Source organism: Olea europaea, chromosome 10 (assembly GCF_002742605.1).
Source record: "Olea europaea var. sylvestris chromosome 10, O_europaea_v1, whole genome shotgun sequence".
NCBI classification, from domain to species: domain Eukaryota; kingdom Viridiplantae; phylum Streptophyta; class Magnoliopsida; order Lamiales; family Oleaceae; genus Olea; species Olea europaea.
Genome location: NC_036246.1, coordinates 19,808,726 through 19,828,953, shown reverse-complemented (window position 1 = coordinate 19,828,953; position 20,228 = coordinate 19,808,726). Strand labels below are relative to the sequence as shown.

The following is a 20,228-nucleotide window of genomic DNA, read 5'->3' as shown; positions in this document are numbered from 1 at the left end:
GATGATGAATTTAAAAAGAATATATTACCAAAAATATTGGAAGAGGAAGAAGAATCTAGAGAAAAATCATTAGGAAATTTAAAAGTAGAAGAAAAAGAAGATGAGTGAAGAATTAGATTTGCTAATAGAAAATTTTGACCAATTAAGCTTAACTGATATAAGTGAATACCAAGGTTTAATGAATACTGGAGGAGGACCTAATCCAGCAGGAACCTCTAAACTGGAATTATATGATACAGATGAAAGTTATGAAGGTTATTTAATAAATCATATAGACAATTTTATGATAAAGTAAGAGATAGACAACCACCTAAAGGAAATAAATATAAAGATAGGTTTGAATTAAATGATAATTATGATAAAAAAATTAATCATGGAGGGACAAAACTAGATTTAAATTGTAAAATAGATACCAAAAAATACTTATTAACTTGGGTAGATTTAATGATATTATTCTTTTTATATAACAAAGATGACACATGGGAAAATACTGAAAGAAAAATAGATTTCTTAATAGCATCCTTTGAAGGAGATGTTAGAAATTGGTGGGAAAGAATAAGCAATGATACAAAAATATTAATAAAAAGAAATGTACAAACAGAAATAATTAAATCAGATAGACAACGTATAGAAAAATTAGTAGAATATATTTCAGATGAGTTTTTAGGAGAAAATTGGATAAGAAATGCTAAAGAATAATCAATAAGAAAAAACGATAATGCTAGAATAAAATTAATAAATTTAACAATATGTGATATGTGTAAAATTAAAAAATATACTTGTGAATTTAAAAATTACTATTATGTTTAATTTTATAATAATGAAAATCAAGAAGTATACCAAGACATGTATTATAATAAGTTACCAGGCTCCTGGGAAATATGTTTTAAAATGGAATTTAAAAAATATGTTAAAGATAATATTGTAATACCTAGAACTTTAGGTTCAGAATAAATTTTTTATTTGAAAAACTTGCATGTATATGTCAACAAAAACAATTAATGAAAAAATCAGGAAAATTAATTAAAATATGTTGTGAAGATATGGAAACCCCAGTGCAATGGGGATGTAATCCTAAAAAAGAATTAATAAAATAAAATATAAAAATAAAAAGTTTAAAAAATTTAGAAATTTTAATAAAAAATATATAAAACTTAGGAGAAGGTATTACAAGAGAAAAAATAACTCATATAATCAACAGAAGAATAAAAATAAAAATAAAAGCCAATGTAAATGTTGGAATTGTGGAGAAATATGTCATATAAACCCTGATTGTGATAAAAAGAAAGTTAAAATATTACAAAAAGAATGTTTAGAAATAAAAGATGAATTAAGTGAAATATCAGATATTGAAGAATACTATGATCAAAAAGTATATATAAGTGAAACAAATGATGAATCAGGATCTAAATAGAGAAATTGAAGAAATAAAAAGTAATAACATAAATATATAAGAATATGAAGGAATAGAAGGATATGAATTAAAAGTCAGTTTTGATAATAACAAGTTTAGAAAATTGCAAAAATTATAATTAGACTTAAAAATAGGAAAATGAGAAGTCTTTGATAGAATTTGGAAAAGAGAAAGAACAGAAATAAATGAATATTACAAAATAGAAAAAAACCATAGATGTAATGACAACTTATGAGCAACATAAATTAAATCTTTTAACAAAAAATATAGTGGAAGAATTATTAATAAAGATCAGTAAAAAATAAAGTGAAAAAATTCAATATGTTTATTTAGCAAGAATACAAATAATGTTTAAATCACTATTTAGAGAAGGGATAGATTTACCCTTAACTATAACTTTACATGATGGAAGAATAATAAAAAATAGTCATTTAGGAACAATAGAAGGAAATTTAGTATATCAAAAAATTATGTTTACATGTTATCCAAAATATTGTGTATCACTAAAAGATATAAATTTTAATGAAATTTTAGGACTACATTTTAAATTTCACAGAAATGATATCATGCAATCAGGTGATCAAATTATGACTATAGAATATAGAATTTTATATACATTTACTAATTCTAATTACGGGAATATTTATTCCAATAAATCATATATCGAAGTTCATAAAAAATGTAAAGATATTAGTAAAATAATATAACCAAATAAACAAATAAGTTTAATTCCAAAAGAATATGAATTTAGTATAACAAAAAATAAACCTAAAATAACAGAATTAAATGAAGGAGAATGTTCTAATAATATCATATTTAAGGATGGGAAATTAAGTAAAAGAACAAAAAGTTTTAAAATACATAATAAAACTCAGTTAGAAGAAATTAACAAAATAAAAGAAGTAAAACTGTATAGGGATGTTGGAAACATGAAAATAGAAGGAGAATATGATAATGAAAAAAAAAAATAAATGGACCAAATATATTAATAGAAACTGGAGCTAGTGAGTGTCATATAACTTCAATTAGAAATAAAGGTCTAATGACTAATAAAACTGAGCCATATAAGTATGTAAATTTTGATGAATAAATACATATTACAGATTTAGAAGTTTAGGTACCAATAAAAATAGAAGGAATGGATCTTTTAGTACCATGTTATATAGATAAAAGTATGGATATAAATCCCCATATACTTTTAGGAATGAGTTTTCTAAATGGATTAGAAGATTATAGTATACAAAGAGAAGAATTATATATTGTTCACAATGGACAAACTACATTATGTAAAAAGAATTAAATAAATAGTCAGATAAGTTTTCCATTAGCTGTGTATATACAAATTACTATTGTAGAAACAAATATAACTACTTATACTTTAATAAATACAGAAAGTGATATAACAATATTTAAAACTTTTTTAATAAAATCATTGAATAATAATAGTAATATAAAAATAAATGGAGTTACAGGAGAAAGTACTCAAATAATTAATAGTACTGATAAAATTAATATAATTCTTGGAAGTAAACAAGTAACAATAAATAAGATTTATAAATATAATAAACTAGAATGTGATATATTATTAGGAAATGATTTTATACAACAATTTCAATATTATAAACAAAATAATTATATGATAATGCTACAAATACATCCTATGGATAAAAAGATGTGAAGATGTAGGCTCAAAGAGGAAAATAATAGAGAGGCAAGTGTGCCTTGCTGATGTACTCAATGATGTAATAGAGTCTCATAAACTTGTATAAATAGAGACATTGTCATAGATCATCTCATCCTACTTTGAAATCTCGAGTTGTAAGCAATAGTTATTCAAAAACCTCATTCCCAGTTTGAAAAACCAATTTTTCTAGAAATCCCTTTGTACCAAATAGAAGTCTTGTATAAATTCTGATAGAAATAAAACTCCAATATTTTGATATGAATATGAGTTTCTAAATCTTTATTCTCATAAATTCTTGAAAGATCTGATAAAAAGTTTCCTTCTTATTTTAGCAAAAAGAGAGTTTTTTTTAACAGAAGTCTGGGATTTTATTCTTTAGAAGTTGATACAATGAGAGCAAGTAGTTGAAACAGTAACAATTCCGTGAAGGTAGGAGGCTGTTGAGGGAAGCAGTTTATAGATTCAGAGCTCGAAAGTCACTCGGTTCTAAAAATACAAGTCCGGATCAAACCTAAGGTAAAACTATTAAACTTTTGCTAAAATTAGAATGAATCATTTTAAGATCTTAAAGAATCGTAGGGATTAATTACATGATGATCATTTGAATAAATGACAGGATATACAATTAAAAGATTGGATAATTTATTAGAAAGAATGTTAGAAGTAATAAAAAATATGTATTCTCAATTAGAACATATGAATGCATCTTCTGAATAATATAATATATTAAATAATAAATGTGAACAATATGTTGCAGATTATTTCAATTTATTAAATCATAAATGAAATCATATTCAAATATTCAAAATAGGGAAAATATAAGATAGAATGTTTAAAAGATTATGATATATGTTGCAATATAGAAAGATTCTTTTCATTAAGGGTAATATAGATCTTTCAACAAAAAAGAATAATGATAGGTCAAATAGAAAAATCTCCCTTTAAGTTTCTAGTACAATTTTTTATTTTATTTATTTATTTATTTATTTTTTTGGTTTTGAAAAACTCATTTTCGAAAAATAGGAAAGAGAGCGTGTTTTTACCGTTTTGAAAATTCGAAAACAGAAAACAACCTAATAACAGTAAAGATAACTGCCCCTAAGATTTCGAATAAATATTAACCTTGTCAAGTGTAGAAGATGAAGAAGATGAATAGTAAGTCGTCCATTTCATTTGTAAGTGGGTAGTCCAAATCTGAACCTTCTCTTTTTTTCTTAATTTCTCCCTTCTCTTGAAATTGTACTTTAGGTTTTTTAATGTTTTGGTGATTTTATTTATTTATTTATTTTTTATCTTTTTCTCTTTTCATTTAAGATTGGTCAAAGCCCATTTGGAAAATTTGGATTGGATCAATCTGCCATTGAACACTATTTCCTCCCCCAATAACTATGAAACACTTTTTTCACGTCTTTGAAATACAAACAAATTTTTTAAACATTCCGACACCAACTAGGGAAGATAATGGATTTCAAAACTCAAATTCATAACTTTTCAAATTTAATCAGTAATAAAATTTATAAATTAGTACGGTCATAAAAAGTCATGCGAAAAATTCAAGATCAAATATCTAACCAAAATACAAATTGAACGAAAGAAGGAATACCCAATATAATTTCTAAAGAAAATCAAAAATACAAATTGAACGAAAGAAGGAAAACCCCATATAATTTCTAAAGAAAATCAAAATTCAAGAAGTACACACACGACACGATAAATGACACAAATACACAAGTTAAATTTTTATGTGATTTTATGTAATGCCACTGTTTTATAGGAAATAAAATTTTAATTTTAACTTAAATCTAAATCAATAATTTATTTTAACCATATATTTAATAAAATTTATCACGTTATAATCACACATCTTATTAACTTTTATTAAAATTTTCTAACGTTTGACTATGACCAATTGGAAAAAGTGTAACATCCAACCAAATCAAAAAGAACACAACCCATTTTTCGGCAAATATGACCACTTGTTCTCTTCCCTTACCTCCAAGCATTAAACTCCAGGGGCAGCAGCGGGCGGCTTCTTCTTCTTCTGCTTCTGTTATTTATTGCCACCGTTCGCTACCTTCGTCAACCTTCAGAGCTCATTCTTGGTCTGGACGCTGCCGCGCCACCAGTCCTGGGCCGACTTCACCACCGCCGGAATCTGGGCCAAATTCCAGGAAACCTCCAGCTCCGTCTTCAGGTGCCCATTTTGCTTGGTATTTTTGTTCTAGCAAGTAATTTAACAATTCTCATTCTTTCAATTTAATTCTTACATGGAATAGCTGTTTATTCATTTCTGAGTAGCTGAATAATTGAGAAATAAATGGCCTTAATTACCTCAAATTTGTAATTTTCTTCATGTCCTGGAGCAAGAAAATCTTTTGCTCGAGGGTTGGTGTTAATTGTAAAATCCCACATCCATTAAATATCCAAATAAAAAATTTATAAGAGCCCAGGCTACTGTAATTTAAGTTGGAACTCCGAACTCAATAATTGGAAGTAAAGGAATTTGAGTTTGATCCCATATGTTTACAATAAAGAAAAACCAAGTACACCTAGAATATAGTTGAGCCTCAAAGGTGCGAACATAACATATTTTCAAATTCCTAAGCAACTTTCTTGAATATAGGCACTATAGTCTTCCACATTGAGATACATTTAATCTTGATTTTGAATTAATCCTATGATAATTCATGTCTATAATATCCGAGAACTGTATGCTAGTGTAGATGTTGTTTTGGTCCCGACTGGAATCAAATTGATGTTGCTAAACATTTTCTTCAGACTCCTAAGCTTCTTGTGAACATACATATGCACATTATTTTCCATGTGAAGATACATTGAATAGTGATGGAGCAGGACTTGGATCCAGTGAAACCTAATTTAACTACGGAAAAATTTTCCGTACACAAAATATAATAAAACTAAAAATAAAAGATAAAAATAAAAATCGTACAATTTATTTATCAAATTTCAGTCTGACTTTGAATCTTAATTTTGAATCCTGTGAAATATATTTATGATATCTGAGAATAGTAATAACTATTCAAAATGTTGTTTTGGCCTTGGTTGTGATTCTAACTGTTACTAGGTTGAGTGGTTCGTCTGTCATCATGCAACGCCTGTCCTTAATTTCCAATGTTTAATGGCTACTTGTTTCACATTTAAAGAAATAATGGAATGTGGAAGCTAAAATCAACAACGCAATAGGAATATTCATATAAACATAACTAAAATTAATAACATCAGTTTATAATTTCAAGTATGTCAAGATACCTAATACCATAAATATAAATCTTAATGTGGCTTAGTCATTTTGACATCATAATCACCACTATATATGGTCTTGGCAACGATATTACATCTGATTCGTCATTCTCCCATTGCCTCTAGTTATATTAAGCTACTTCTTGAACATTTTTTGAAAATCATAACAATACCACGGTTGTAAAATTACATTTAGCGAGTGGAATATGGTACGATTGTGAATATCATGCATTGATGTTGTGAACAGCATAACATAATGCTGGACAGTGCTCCGTCCTATATGTATATGCATGGTAGTGTTCCAGGAGGCACTCTTATCATACATATGAGTGCGTCCTGACATTGTTCCATTAGGCATCTTAACTGACTTATGCACACAATAATATGAATATGTCCCAGTGATATTCCATTTGGTATCCTAACATATGGTTCAACACTCCTAAACATAGAAATACAATTAGTTGTATGCATATATAGATGCATGAATGACGAAGTGAAAGAAAGGAATTCAAGCGAAAATTTTAAGAACAAGAAATTTGGAATCTATCAAATAATAAAGAAAATAAACTCACGAATTTATTAATGAAAAATAATAAAAAAAACGAGTTAAGCCCTTATTTATAAGGGTTTACATGGAAACGTAGTTTATAACTAAAAATAATGAAAAAGAAGTTTAATCAAACTAGAATTGTAAAAAAAAGGAAAATAAATGAATTGACAAAAATAGCGCTAAAACTTTAAATATCAGTTTTCGAGGCCTAAACGAACTCGAATGGTCGAAATTCAACGTATGTCACGGTGTAGCGATGAGTATTGTTCCCCTCGTCGTTCTCCTTCCAAAATGGTCTTATGGGACCGATCCGAAATCAAAATGATTTATTTCTACTAGTATTCTTTTTCCAAAATACCCCTTATGTCCTACATCAGTCCCTTCCACCTTCGAAGAACTCGATCCCGAGTTATAATCTGGATACAAAGGCTTATCATCTTTATGGAACTCATACAAATCTGCCACATTGAATATACGAGAAATACCCATAGACACTGGCAAATCAATAATGTAGGCATTGTTGTTAATCCGTTTAAGTACTTTGAAAGGTTCATACTTTCTTAGTTTCAGCTTATTGTAAGTACCAACGAGAAATCTCTCTTCTAAAAAAAAAAATCACCGAGTCCCCTTCCTAAAATTGTTTATCCCATCGTTGTGAATCTGCTGCTACCTTATACTTGGCATTAGTTCTCTCTAACTTCTGTTTTACCTCATCACGAACTGCTATCACTTTCTCTGCTAGATGTTCAGCAGCAACACTTTTATTATTACCTTTAGGCAATTTCACCAAATCCACCACATGGTAAGGCACCTCTGTATACACAATAACAAACGGAGACTTGTCTGTAGCAGTATGAACTGCACTGTTGTATGCAAACTCCACTTGAGGTGGTGCAAGATCCCACTGTTTAGGTTTATCTCCACAAACACTTCGAACCATGTTTCTAAGAGTACGGTTAGTAACCTCGGTCTGTCCATCAGTCTGAGGATGGGTAGTGCTGCTTCGATTCAAATTGGTTCCAAACAACTTCCATAAGGTAATCCAAAAGTGCCCTAAAAATTTTGTATCCTAATCTGATGTGATAGACTTAGGAACTCCATGTAATCTAATAATCTCCCTGAAAAACAGTTTGGCAATATGTGATGCATCTGAAATCTTTCGACAAGCTATGAAGTGCGCCATTTTGGAAAACCTGTATTGCATCACAAAAACAGAATCTACCCCCTGTTGAGTACGAGGTAATCTCAAAACAAAGTCCATAGCCAAATCTTGTCATATGCCCTGAGGGACAGGAAGTGGCATGTACAACCCAGTATTTTGCACTTGACCCTTTGATACCTGACAAGTATAACACTTTCTGACTATAATTTCAACAACCCGTTTCAATTGTGGCCAATAATACCTAGCCTCCAAACTGGCTATTGTCTTGTCACGCCCCAAGTGTCCATTTAGACCTCCACCATGTAGATCTTGAATTAATTTTTCACGTAAAGATGAAACAGGAATACAAAGTTGGTTGCCTTTGAATAGATACCCTTTACTAATATAGAAATCCACCATTGATTCCCGATTCACACATTTATTCCAAATATCCTTAAAGTCAGGACATCTGCATACAGCTCTTTCAAGCACTCAAACCCAACAATTTTTGGTGATAATGCGATCAATAAGGAAGCTCTCCGACTCAATGCATGTACAACTCTATTGGTACTTCCAGATATATGCTTAGTTACAAAAGGAAATTTTTGAAGAAAAGTTGCCCATCGAGCATGCATCCTGCTGATGTGTTTCTGACTTTGAATGAATTTCAAAGTTTGGTGATCAGTGAACAACACAAACTCATTCTGTACCAGGTAGTGTTCCCATTGCTTTAAAGCCCTAACAATTGCATAGAATTCTTGCTCATAGGTACTCCACTTCTGTCTGGCATCACTTAACTTTTCTGAAAAGAAAGCCACGTGTCTTTTCTCTTGAGAAAGGACAGCCCCAATACCAATACCATTAGCGTCACACTCCACCTCAAAGATCTTCTCGAAACTTGGCAAGGCTAATACTGGAGCTGTGCACAACTTTTCTTTGATGAAGGCGAAGCTCTTATCTTGTTTCTCTCCCCAACTCAAACATTCTGTAAGAGGTGTCACGATAGTACTAAAATGCCTGATGAATCGTCTGTAGAAAATTGCTAACCTATGAAAACTCCTCACTTCAGAAACTGACTTTGGTGTTGACCAATCTCGAATTGCTTTTATCTTCTCTTTATCTACATGCAGACCATCTTCCCCTACCACAAAGCCTAAAAACAATAGCTTAGATGTACAGAATGTGCACTTCTTCAAGTTGATGTACAACTGATTTTCCTTCAGAACGTCCAAGACTTGCCTCAAGTGAGCTAGGTGATCCACCTTAGACTTGTTGTAAATAAGGATATCATCGAAATACACCACAACAGAAGACACAATAAAAGGACGGAGAATTTGGTTTATCATCCTCATGAAAGTACTTGGGGTATTTGAAAGTCCGAATGGCATCAACAACCATTTATAAAGTCCGTCCTTACTCTTGAAGGCAATCTTCCATTCATCCCCTGGCTTAATACAGATCTGGTGATAACCACTGTGGAGATCTATTTTTGAGAAAACCTTAGAATCCCCAAGCATATCTAGCATATCCTCCAACCGTGGATTGGAAAACCTGTATTTTACTGTCATCTTGTTGATGGCACGACTGTCAACACACATACGCCACTTTTCATCCTTCTTTGACACTAGAAGGACATGTACTGCACTCGGACTCATACTCTCTCTTATGAACCCTTTCTTCAACAACTCCTCAATTTGCTCCCTTAGAATCTCATTCTCTTTCAGACTCATTCGGTAATGAGGGAAATTTGGAAGGATAGCTCCAGATACCAAATCAATCTGGTGTTGAATATTCCTCATAGGAGGTAACTCATTCGGCAATTCATCGAAAGCCAAATCGTCAAATTCTGTCAATATTTTCTGCACCTCAGGAGGAACACTCTTGTCTTCTTTATTTGCTGTAAAAAGCCCTTTAACTACAACTGGATAGAAGCAATCAGATTCTCTTACAGACTCCATAATCTCCTTCTCATCATTTGTAAGTGTAAGGAAACTCTCAATTCGTTGATGTGTAGACTTCTCCGTCTATTTGAGAGGAACCATAGCGATCTTATGACTGCCCCATGAAAAGAGTACTATATTATCACGTCCTTTGAGAGTTGAATCCACATCAAACTGCCATGGACGACCTAATAGGATATGACAAGCATCCATGTCTATGACATCACACATAACTTCATCCTTATAATGCTTACCAATGAAAATAAGTACTTTGCAAGTTTCAGCAACTTGAACAAAAGGACCTCTCTTTACCCAACCAAGTGAATACGGTTTATGATGGCTTTCAACTAGTAGTTTCAACAAATTTACCAACTTCTTCGACACAAAGTTCTCACAACTTCCATTATCCACAATCACTTCACACACCTTATTCTTGATAGAACAAAGTGAACGTAAGATGCAATGACGTTGTCCCTCCTCCTTAGGTGATAAAATGATTCGTTGCAGTACCAAAGTGAGTGTTTCTACTCCTTTCCTCTACAGCAAACTTTACTCCCACTTACTCATCCTCCACTTCAATATCTTCCTCCTCATCTACTGCCTCCAGCTCCACCAAATTGACCTACTTTCTCTCAGGACAGTTATTGGAACGATGCCCAGGCTTTTGACATCTAGAGCAGATTTCTCCCGTTGGTTTAGTGTACGGATTTGCATTCTGAGGTGCTCCCCGAGTCTGACTTCTGTTCCCAAACCGACCATTGTTGTCAACTTTACTCCTGTTAGGATTGACTGGGGCTTGTTGTGGGGCCTTTTCTTTGTCTAAAGGGGTGGATGAGGATGAGGATGAGGATGATGATGATGATTCGATAGGTAAGGGCCTTCTGTATGAAACCATCCTCTTATCAGATTCCATCATCTCTGCTTTCATCGCCATGTTAATGGCTTCCTGCAACGTCTAAATATTCTGCATCCCAATTCTATCTTGAATGGCCACCTTCAAACTACTGGTATACCTGGCTACCTTTTGAGTTTCAGATTCTGACAAATTATTTCGTTCCGCCAATTGCATAAATTCATTGGTGTAGTTCGACACTATACGATTCCCCTGTGTGTATCCTAGGTACATTCGATATAAAATCTGTTCATAATCTGCACGTAAAAATCGTTCTATCAAATATTGCTTCATCTTTCTCCAAGTTCGAATCCGACTCTTTCCTTGTCCCCTTGGAGCATTCTGCAATTGATCCCACCATACTGCTGCCGCAGATTTCAAACGGAATGCCACCATCTTAACCATCTTGTCCTCTAAAACATCCATAATTTCAAAGAATCTCTCAACCTCCACCAACAAATCCAAGAAGTCCTCGATCTTCATGTTTCCAAAGAACGGAGGAATGTCTGCTTTGATTTGATAATCATCAAAGGTATTTCGATTTTAACGATTAGGATGATGTGGTGGTACTTCGATCTCCTCCTCCGACTCTAATTCACTGTCTTCTACTACACACCTTCTATTATTTTCTCTCCGAACTACAAGCTCAGCCATTCGCTCATTATGGGTTGCCCGTTGTTCATTCTGCCCATTGTTTTCAGTACCCCATAGAAGCAATTGACGAATTTCTTCGATCTGAGTAGTGAGATCGTCAATCCGTCAGTTTGTTGCATCTAAATCTGCTCTAGTAACTGGTACATCACCCATGTTTATGAATCAAATATATAGAGACGGGAAAGCAGGCTTTGATACCACTTGACGCAGCGAAAGAAAGAAATTCAAGCGAAAACCTTATGAACAAGAAATTTGGAATCCACCAAATAATAAAGAAAATAAACTCATGAATTTATTAATGAAAGATAATAAAAAAAAACGAGCTAAGTCCTTATTTATAAAGGTTTACATGAAAACGTAGTTTAGAACAATTAAAAGTAATGAAAAAAAAGTTTAATCAAACTAGAATTGTAAAAAAAATGAAAATAAACGAATTGACAAAAATAGCGCTAAAACTTTAAAAATCAGCTTTCGAGGCCTAACGAACTTGAACGGCCGAAATTCAACGTACGTCACGACGTAGTGGTGAGTATTGTTCCCCCCATCGTTTTCCTTCCAAAATGGTCTCATGGGATCGATCTGGAATCAAAATGATTTATTTCTACTTGTAGTCTTTTTTCAATATACCCTTTATGTTCTACATCAATGAATGACATACAATAGTAATATCATGAACATGGTAGCATTTCTTAGTATAGCTAAGCTAGAAAGGACAGCATGGTAGCCTATAAATCCTTGAGATGTATTGATTAGTGGGATTTTATTTGGTAATAGTATACTGTTGGAAGTTGTTCATCGTATTGCCTATTTTGTAAGGGTTTTTTCAGTTTAGACTAAGTTTGATTCATTTGATTGTCTCCCTAGAAATTAGGTATAGCTGTAACTAATTCTGTTATATCGGTAACCTATTGTTTAGGAATTTTAATTTCTGTATTTCACTTATTCAAAGGCTAAGAGATGTACTTTTCTCATGATTTAGCCCATGTTTGCCCCCATTATATAAAACTCATTTTTCATCAAACTGATTTTCAACGATTTATTTCTTAGATCACTATTCAATCACACATTTCATCGACTTTTATCTAAATCTACTAAAAATATGATTTTGAGCAAAAACATGGGCTTAATATAGAGAAATAGATTCTTCTCATATTTTGTGTTTATAGCATCTGAGCCTTCTACAATCAAAGAGTTGTTTTAGTTTATTTTCTTTTTTCTTCATTCCTTTTCGTATGTAGCGTGCCGGAATTTTGTACCACTAAAGTATCTCAAAAGCCTCTCCATATTGAATTCTACAAATTGAATGGCATTAATCATCGTGGATAAACACAATAAATTAAGATGTTTATACAAGAGTAAATTTAGTTACATTAGCGACTCAACCGCATACTCGAGAAGGAGAAGGGTATCTCTCTCTGACCGTGGTAGGCTGAGAATGACATGATCACAACATGACTTGTTAATTCCATGTAGTAGGAGATAGGTCAAGACTTGCATATTTCTCTCCATAGTAGAAGAAATCTAAGATCTCGTTGCAGAATCCTTTTGACCTCATAAATTTCGCTCAGGCTCATAAGATTAAGCTCCTGTTTAGTCCATGTTTTCCAAAATTCATTTTTCTTAAGCTCATTTTCAACCATACATTTCATGGAATATGCAACTTTTATCAATTTTTTAATCACACATTTCATGAACTTTTATCAAAATCTAATAAAAAGAATTTTGATTTTTTATCTAAATCAAACAAGGGTAAGTAAAATAAAAAAATAACTGGTTCATGAGAATCTTAAATGGCATTACAATATTCCGAAGGGCTTTTGGCAAGCATCAAACCATTATTCTAATTTTCACTAGGTGATTGCATGAATTGACTCACCATGTTACCATGTACAAACATATGCTATATATGAACTCGTATGTACAAGATAAGTAGAATAGCTTACCTTCCAACCTTTGATATGCCCCTCAGCTTACTAATGTGTCTTTCTTAATCTCTCGAAGCTTTTGGTACTATTCAATTGGTGTATCATTTGGCTTGTACCCTAGCATCCCATTTTCCCTAGGGAGATGAATGCATTTATGTTGTGATATAAGTATACCACTTTTTGAGTGAACCACTACAACATTTAATAAATACTCAAGTCTCCTTGAGATCTTTTATCTCAAATTCTTTGGTCGATTGTTTTTTTAACCATTCCATCATTTGAAAATTATTGGCGTCGCAATTATGTCATCCACATCAACAATTGAAGTTGTAACCTTCCCACGGCTAAGTGGCTTTATGAGGATGGTATGATCTCTGGGCTTTGTCATTTTTCCTCTAAATAATTGCAGTGGAGTCTCCAAACCTTTCAAATAGTTACAGTCTTTTCTCTAACCTTCATTTATTACAGCCGTTGACCCCCAACCTTTCGAAATATTGCGACTAAAGCCCCAATGGACAGATTTCATCCAAATGTTTGTTAGTTGACCAAGAAATTGAGTTTGACTACATTTTTTATATTTTGTAAAAGGTAAAATAGTAACTTTCCATTTGTTACATTAAGATAAGTTGAAAATTAAATGAGAGAATCCAAAAAAGAAAAATATAATAAAAACTATAGATCTTCATCCTCTACCAAACCCACCGCCACTCTAAAACCCATCCATCCATCTATTACCATCGATCGTCGTCATTGGCCACAATCGACCACCGTCACCCCCTCACACACAACAAAACCACCACCTAACAATTTGTGCTGCTCTGGCTTCCTTATCTTAACCTCTTCACTCCTGGCCTTTTCAATGCTACACCAACCACACCACACAATTGACTGTTTTGTCCCAGCCTACCGTCGGCGAAGTTTAATGCGTAACTCAAGGGATTATACTGGAATTTCCCAATCTTGCACCTGCCGCTCTTGTAATCGACGGATGAATGTCTTCCACTTCGGACCAGCCACTATCTCCGACCATTTTCTCGCTTTCTTTAATGCGTTTATTCCCTTATCACATTGATCGTCATTGGCAGTCTTCTGTTGTTCCTCCAATGTTGAAATCCACCCCCAATTATCATATTACAAGGATTTTGGGGTGGTCTGATTTCGATTTTGGGGGGTGGGGTGGTGAAGAAGATGATAGATAGTTATTTTATTTTATTTACTTTATTAGTTTTTAAAAGATAATATTATAAATATTTACCATTATGCCCTTTTTAAAAATTATGAAAAAAATGGTCAAATTCAATTTCATGGTCAACTAACAGATATTTGGATGGAATCCATCCACTGGGGCTTCAGTCGCAACATTTCGGAAGGTTATGGGTGACAGTTGCAACGAATGAAGGTTAGGGGAAGTTTGCAAGTGTTTAAAAGGTTTGGGGCCTCAAATGCAACTATCCCTTTTTCCTCACTAGAAATCGTTGTATCAAGAAAGAATTGAGAAAGCAATTTTTTTTTTCTTAGTTAGCTGACTAGAGATCGAACTATTTCGCCAACCGGATGAAACCACTTCCCGGTCTGATTTGATGTTATCTTTCCGCTTCACTGAGAAAGATTCTCGATCGACCCAACATTGACTTATTATATACAAGTTTTGGCTTTCCCATGACGGCTAGATGGAAGAAGCCCACCTCCCTAGTAATAAACAAAGATTCTATACCAGTAGAATACACGGGATTCTGCACCCACTATTATTGTATATAGAGATGTGATGTCAAAAGATAGGGGTAGTATCAAGATAGATCTTCTGTCTTCTCTCTCTTGTTAAAGACTTTACTATTACAGCCCTTGCTTGAAATTTCATCTCTTCGATGCCTGTATTAAACTTGTTGAACCATGCTTTGGGAGATTGCTTAGCACCAAAGAGTGCCATGTTGAGTCTACATTCACTCTTGTTAAGACATCAAATCCTGGCAAGGCTTCGATATAAATTTTTTCTTCTTCTTGACATCGAATTATTGTGAGGACTAACCAAGATTAGTTGCCAAAGATAGTAAAACACGAACATTTATCATTTTCTCTAGTGGCTTTCAAGTTTCTTAATAACTATTCCAAGCAATGAGTTTAAGTATTATCTTTAGCCACCAATTGTGCCTTGTATTTGTCTAAATTTCCATTGGCTTTATATACACATTTACACACAATTGGTTTTTTTCCAATAGGATCAGATTTACTGCGACGCTGAGTATGAATATCACCAGATGATACACATCAGAAATTTTTTGGAGGGGTTCTCCTAAATCATATCGGAAAATAATCTGAAAACACAATCATTCGAGCTTTGTGGTTTAAGACTCTAGAAGGTAGTTGGTTGATCAAATGGTTGGCAATTAGCTTGACTTCCCTCCAATACGATTTTGATACATTATTTTGGAATATTAAGGCTTGAGTGACTTCTAGAAAGTTCCCATATTTTTCTTTTTGCAACACCTTTTTTTGTTGAGAACAAAAGAAAGTTGATGGATAATGCCCTTTTCTTGGAAATATGGTGATATGATTTGATTAAGAAACTCCCTTCCATTATCAAACGGAACAGAAGGTATATTTCAAAAATTGAAAAGGTCCCTGGCCTTAATACAATGAATCCCCATGTAGTCTATTCCTTATTCCTAATGGAGAAGACTGTACATTTTATATAGTAGCTATATAGAAAAAGAAGGGAACAATCTCCTAAGTTTCTGCCCTGAAGATTAGCGTGCAGTTTTAAAGTAGAAAACCTACCAAAATCAGAATATTACAGAATCAATCAGGTTTAAGATAAAATTGTTGACTCCTCTACTTCGTCGGGATTCTTTATGATTTTCCAACAGCATATTTGATTTTCAATTAAGTTGATCATCTTTAATATTTAAAATCTTAAAGAGCTAACTTTCCAAAGAGAATTTTTTTCAAATGATAACACATTTGAGCTCAGAAATTTGATGAGAATGCAACATTGAGTATCTAGGCACACATGGCATGGACTGGGTAATGAATGTTGTCAACTTAGATGATCGCCTTTCCCTGGGACTTGCTGATTGTAAACTCCTGGAGGCTTAAGTGAAGTGAAAAGTTTTTTCAGCTTATGCCCTTGAAAGTTGGACCAAGGATGCCTCTTGATATAGGGGCCAATACTGATGTAAACTTTATTTTGAGGCTTTCAACCTCATTTCAGAAGGAAAAGCTGCAAGAGATTATAATTCTTGGGCATATGAACTGGTTAATCAATGTTAGAAGACACAATTTAGTCTCCTTGCAAGGGCTGCCTTAAAGCAAAATGATTAAAAGATGATTCATGTGTTCAATGAAAGTAGAATTACCCTACCTCCGTGCATCAGATTAATCGTGGACCACTAATGGTCAGTTGTTTTAGTTGCCCGGTGATTTGAGATGCATGCCTGATGAACTTAAATTTAAGGTTCTCAACCCATTGAACTAGAACAGGACAAGGTCTATTTGGAAAATACAAAATTCCTCACGAAATTAGTGGAGACTTCAACCTTTTTTTTTTTTTTTTTTTTTCAGATTAATCATGCATTATCATGGAATGCTGAACAATAGATATGAAGTTGTGATAAAATGGCTTTTCAATGTTCCTGTAGATGCTTCATCTTGATGTTTGTGATTTATTTTGTTGGGGTTAAAATCTGTCAGTTGAATGTCCATGTCAATTTAACCTCAATGATTTACAACAATGTCTGTGGAAATGTCAAAGTGAACTGTTTGGGGGACAGGGAATCCCCATGGATAAGTTTGGTTAAGACAGTGAACTAACTGTGCAAATATTATAAATAAAGACTGGTTGTGTTGTACTACGTAATTTTAGAGTGCCTAAAGATCTTGTCAGATGCTCTATTTATACTAATTGTAGGTCCTGTGAATTAGAATTTGGACTGGGCTGATAATCTTATTTGGACTAGATTTGTCTTTTGACGAGGCTGAGATAGTTTTAATTCTCCTTTCCATGGTTACCGAATTTATCTTCTTATTTTAATGAATATTGAGCGTGTTAATCCATAATTGATGCCCCCACTTCCAGGGTGCAGAGTGGGCAAATATCTTTGCTATTGGAAATAATGTCTGGTTTGAATAACCATGGCACAAATTGAATTTGATGATTCTTGGCTTCTTGCTGGGCCTATATTTTGACTTCTCATGATCATTGATGACCCTCTTGCTTCCTGTCAGTCCATAAAATGCAGTTATGCAGATTACTTTTAGGATTGGAGTATTGGTGTCTGATATTACCAGTTGGTGTATCTTATATTTTATACATGTTTTCATTACTACTTTATTCGCACTTCTTCATATCGATTGTATACATCTCCCATGCAATTTTTAATAGCTTGACTGGGAATATATTGGACCAGGTGTTGCCGCAAATTTCACCAGATTTCAGGATACTGTGCAGATCTTTTTCTCTGTGCTATTCTGGATGTCTCTTTTCTTCTGGTCTTCTGCATGGGATGGGAAAAATAATGACAGACCAAACAAGGGACCTAGATTTTTGATAGGTCCCAGTCAAATGCGCATAAAATGATGAAAAAATAATTCTCTTCGGGTGAGAATTGTACCACAACTAGAACATTTTTGGATAAATATTTCTCTGCCCTTTTATTAGAACTGAAACTGTGGTTTATATAGGGAAAACCACGTTCAAATTACATGCAAGAATGGAGGGAAAATTCCTAAGAAATAGCTAACAGAAGGATAATGCAAAACAAACTGCTAAAACATGCAAAACAGGAAATGAGAACAGGAAAATAAAAATGCTGGATTTTCTCAACACGTCCTCTCATCCTTCACCCTATCAATACCTCCCCCTCAAGTGGACACTTGTCCCCAAGGTCCACACCTGGAGGCTGCTTCTGGTGGTCTTCCTGGGTATGGATCACTTGCACTTGCTTTGTCTTCAAGTGGGTTGCCCTCTATGACCTCTTCACAGATAATGTTGCCCGTGTTTGTGCACCCCTCCAACAATAATATTTGTGATTTTTGACACTTGTGACCTGCAGTAAACCTGTCATTGCAATTGAAACAAAGACCTTGTGCTCTTCGTTTCTGCATTTCATCCCATGTTAGCCTCTTCACAAGAGTTGTTTGAGTGGAACCATTGGCTGAAAGTGGTTGTCTGAAACTTTGTTGGCGTATCAGCTGCTCATCTCGCATTTGAGCAAGGCTTATAGCTTCCTTCAACGTTTGTGGTTTGAACATTCGGATACCATCAGCAATCTCGTCCTTCAATCCTCCCATGAATGTTCCCACAAGTGCTTTTTGAGTCCATCCACGAACTCAGTTGCCTAACCTCTCAAACTCACGTTGATAGTCCCTTAGAGAGCCGACTTGTCTGACCCGAGAAAGAGCCTCGTCAAAATCTTCACACTCTGATGGTCCAAAATGTGCCCATAGCTCATCCTCGAAGATCTCCCATGATAATGCCTGCCCTTCATTTTGGTATGTCTTCCGAAGCCACTGCCACCATTGGTTGGCCTCGCCTTCCAAGTGAAAAGATGCCAGCGACACCTTCTGGGCTTCCGGGATAGTTTGGAATTCAAAGAATTGGTTCACACGATTGAACCATTCTGTAGGGTCTTCTCCACTGAATCGGGGAAATTCCAATTTTGCCATTTTTGCGGAGCACACCAGTCGTCCACCGTTGACGTCTTCTATATTGTTGTCGCGGCGATTTCGAAAGTTCTCTCCTCGCTCACTGTTGCGAGAGGTATTGGGAGAGTCCTCCTTATATGAACGAAGCATCTCCTCTAACTGATGGAACTTATCTGTAATCCCTAGCTCCATACGATTCATGCCTTCTTGAAGACCACTAAGACCCACCTCCAAGCTTTCAATCCGTTCTCTGTTGGTGGCCATTAACCCCGCTCTGATACCACTTGATAGGTCCCAGTCAAATGCGCATAAAATGATGAAAAAATAATTCTCTTCGGGTGAGAATTGTACCACAACTAGAACATTTTTGGATAAATATTTCTCTGCCCTTTTATTAGAACTGAAACTGTGGTTTATATAGGGAAAACCACGTTCAAATTACATGCAAGAATGGAGGGAAAATTCCTAAGAAATAGCTAACAGAAGGATAATGCAAAACAAACTGCTAGAACATGCAAAACAGGAAATGAGAACAGGAAAATAAAAATGCTGGATTTTCTCAACACGTCCTCTCATCCTTCACCCTATCAATTTTGAAAATAATTCTGTAAGCTCTTGTCCTGTATATACTGATAGAAGCTAGAAATACCAAGAAGAAGATGAAGTGGTCGGAATGGTCGTAAGACATATATGCATGATTACAATTTGTATTAGTGAATAAAGTGTAGCTTGTAAGTTTTGCCCTTCTAATCTTTATTTTCAAATTGGGTGCCAATAAATTTTACAGTCTTTGAATTCTTCCATAAAGTATTGTACTTTTTGAAGTAAAATAAAATGAGCCCTTCTTTTCTTTCTGCCACTCGAACTGTTGATGCATTTTAGACGGTGTAAACGCGTAGAGTGGTGTAAAAATGTCATGCACTAACTACGTGTTACCATGAGCATCCATCTGATTTTGATATGAAACTGTGTTATAGAGCAAAATCTCAACGTGTCTTGGAGTCTGTTTGGGAGGGATTTTGAGAATTGATTTTTTTACGGTTAGAAGAAAAGTGGGATCCACCTGTGAGAGAAGAAGTCAAAAATTACGGTTGGAATAGTGAAATAACGGACAAAAAATCAATTTT

At 33.9% G+C, this 20,228-nt stretch overlaps 1 protein-coding gene across 1 annotated transcript; it reads left to right on the top strand.

The window, feature by feature from the left end:
- Window positions 1–5,044: 5,044 nt before the first annotated feature.
- LOC111401444 lies at window positions 5,045–19,960 on the top strand. Its single transcript, XM_023029179.1, has 3 exons — window positions 5,045–5,292; window positions 17,865–18,008; window positions 19,393–19,960. Exons 1-3 carry the CDS (start codon window positions 5,067–5,069, stop codon window positions 19,416–19,418), a joined length of 396 nt encoding a protein of 131 aa, XP_022884947.1. The 5' UTR covers window positions 5,045–5,066; the 3' UTR covers window positions 19,419–19,960.
- The last annotated feature ends 268 nt before the right edge of the window (window positions 19,961–20,228 follow it).

What these genes read in the sequence shown, in the direction of transcription:
- LOC111401444 (XM_023029179.1), top strand. Translation starts at nt 5,067, where the DNA reads ATGACCACTTGTTCTCTTCCCTTACCTCCAAGCATTAAACTCCAGGGG. An exon ending in ACCTCCAGCTCCGTCTTCAG is followed by an intron (nt 5,293 to 17,864) that starts GTGCCCATTTTG and finishes ATATTGGACCAG; the next exon opens with GTGTTGCCGCAAATTTCACC. An exon ending in GGGACCTAGATTTTTGATAG is followed by an intron (nt 18,009 to 19,392) that starts GTCCCAGTCAAA and finishes ACCACTTGATAG; the next exon opens with GTCCCAGTCAAATGCGCATA.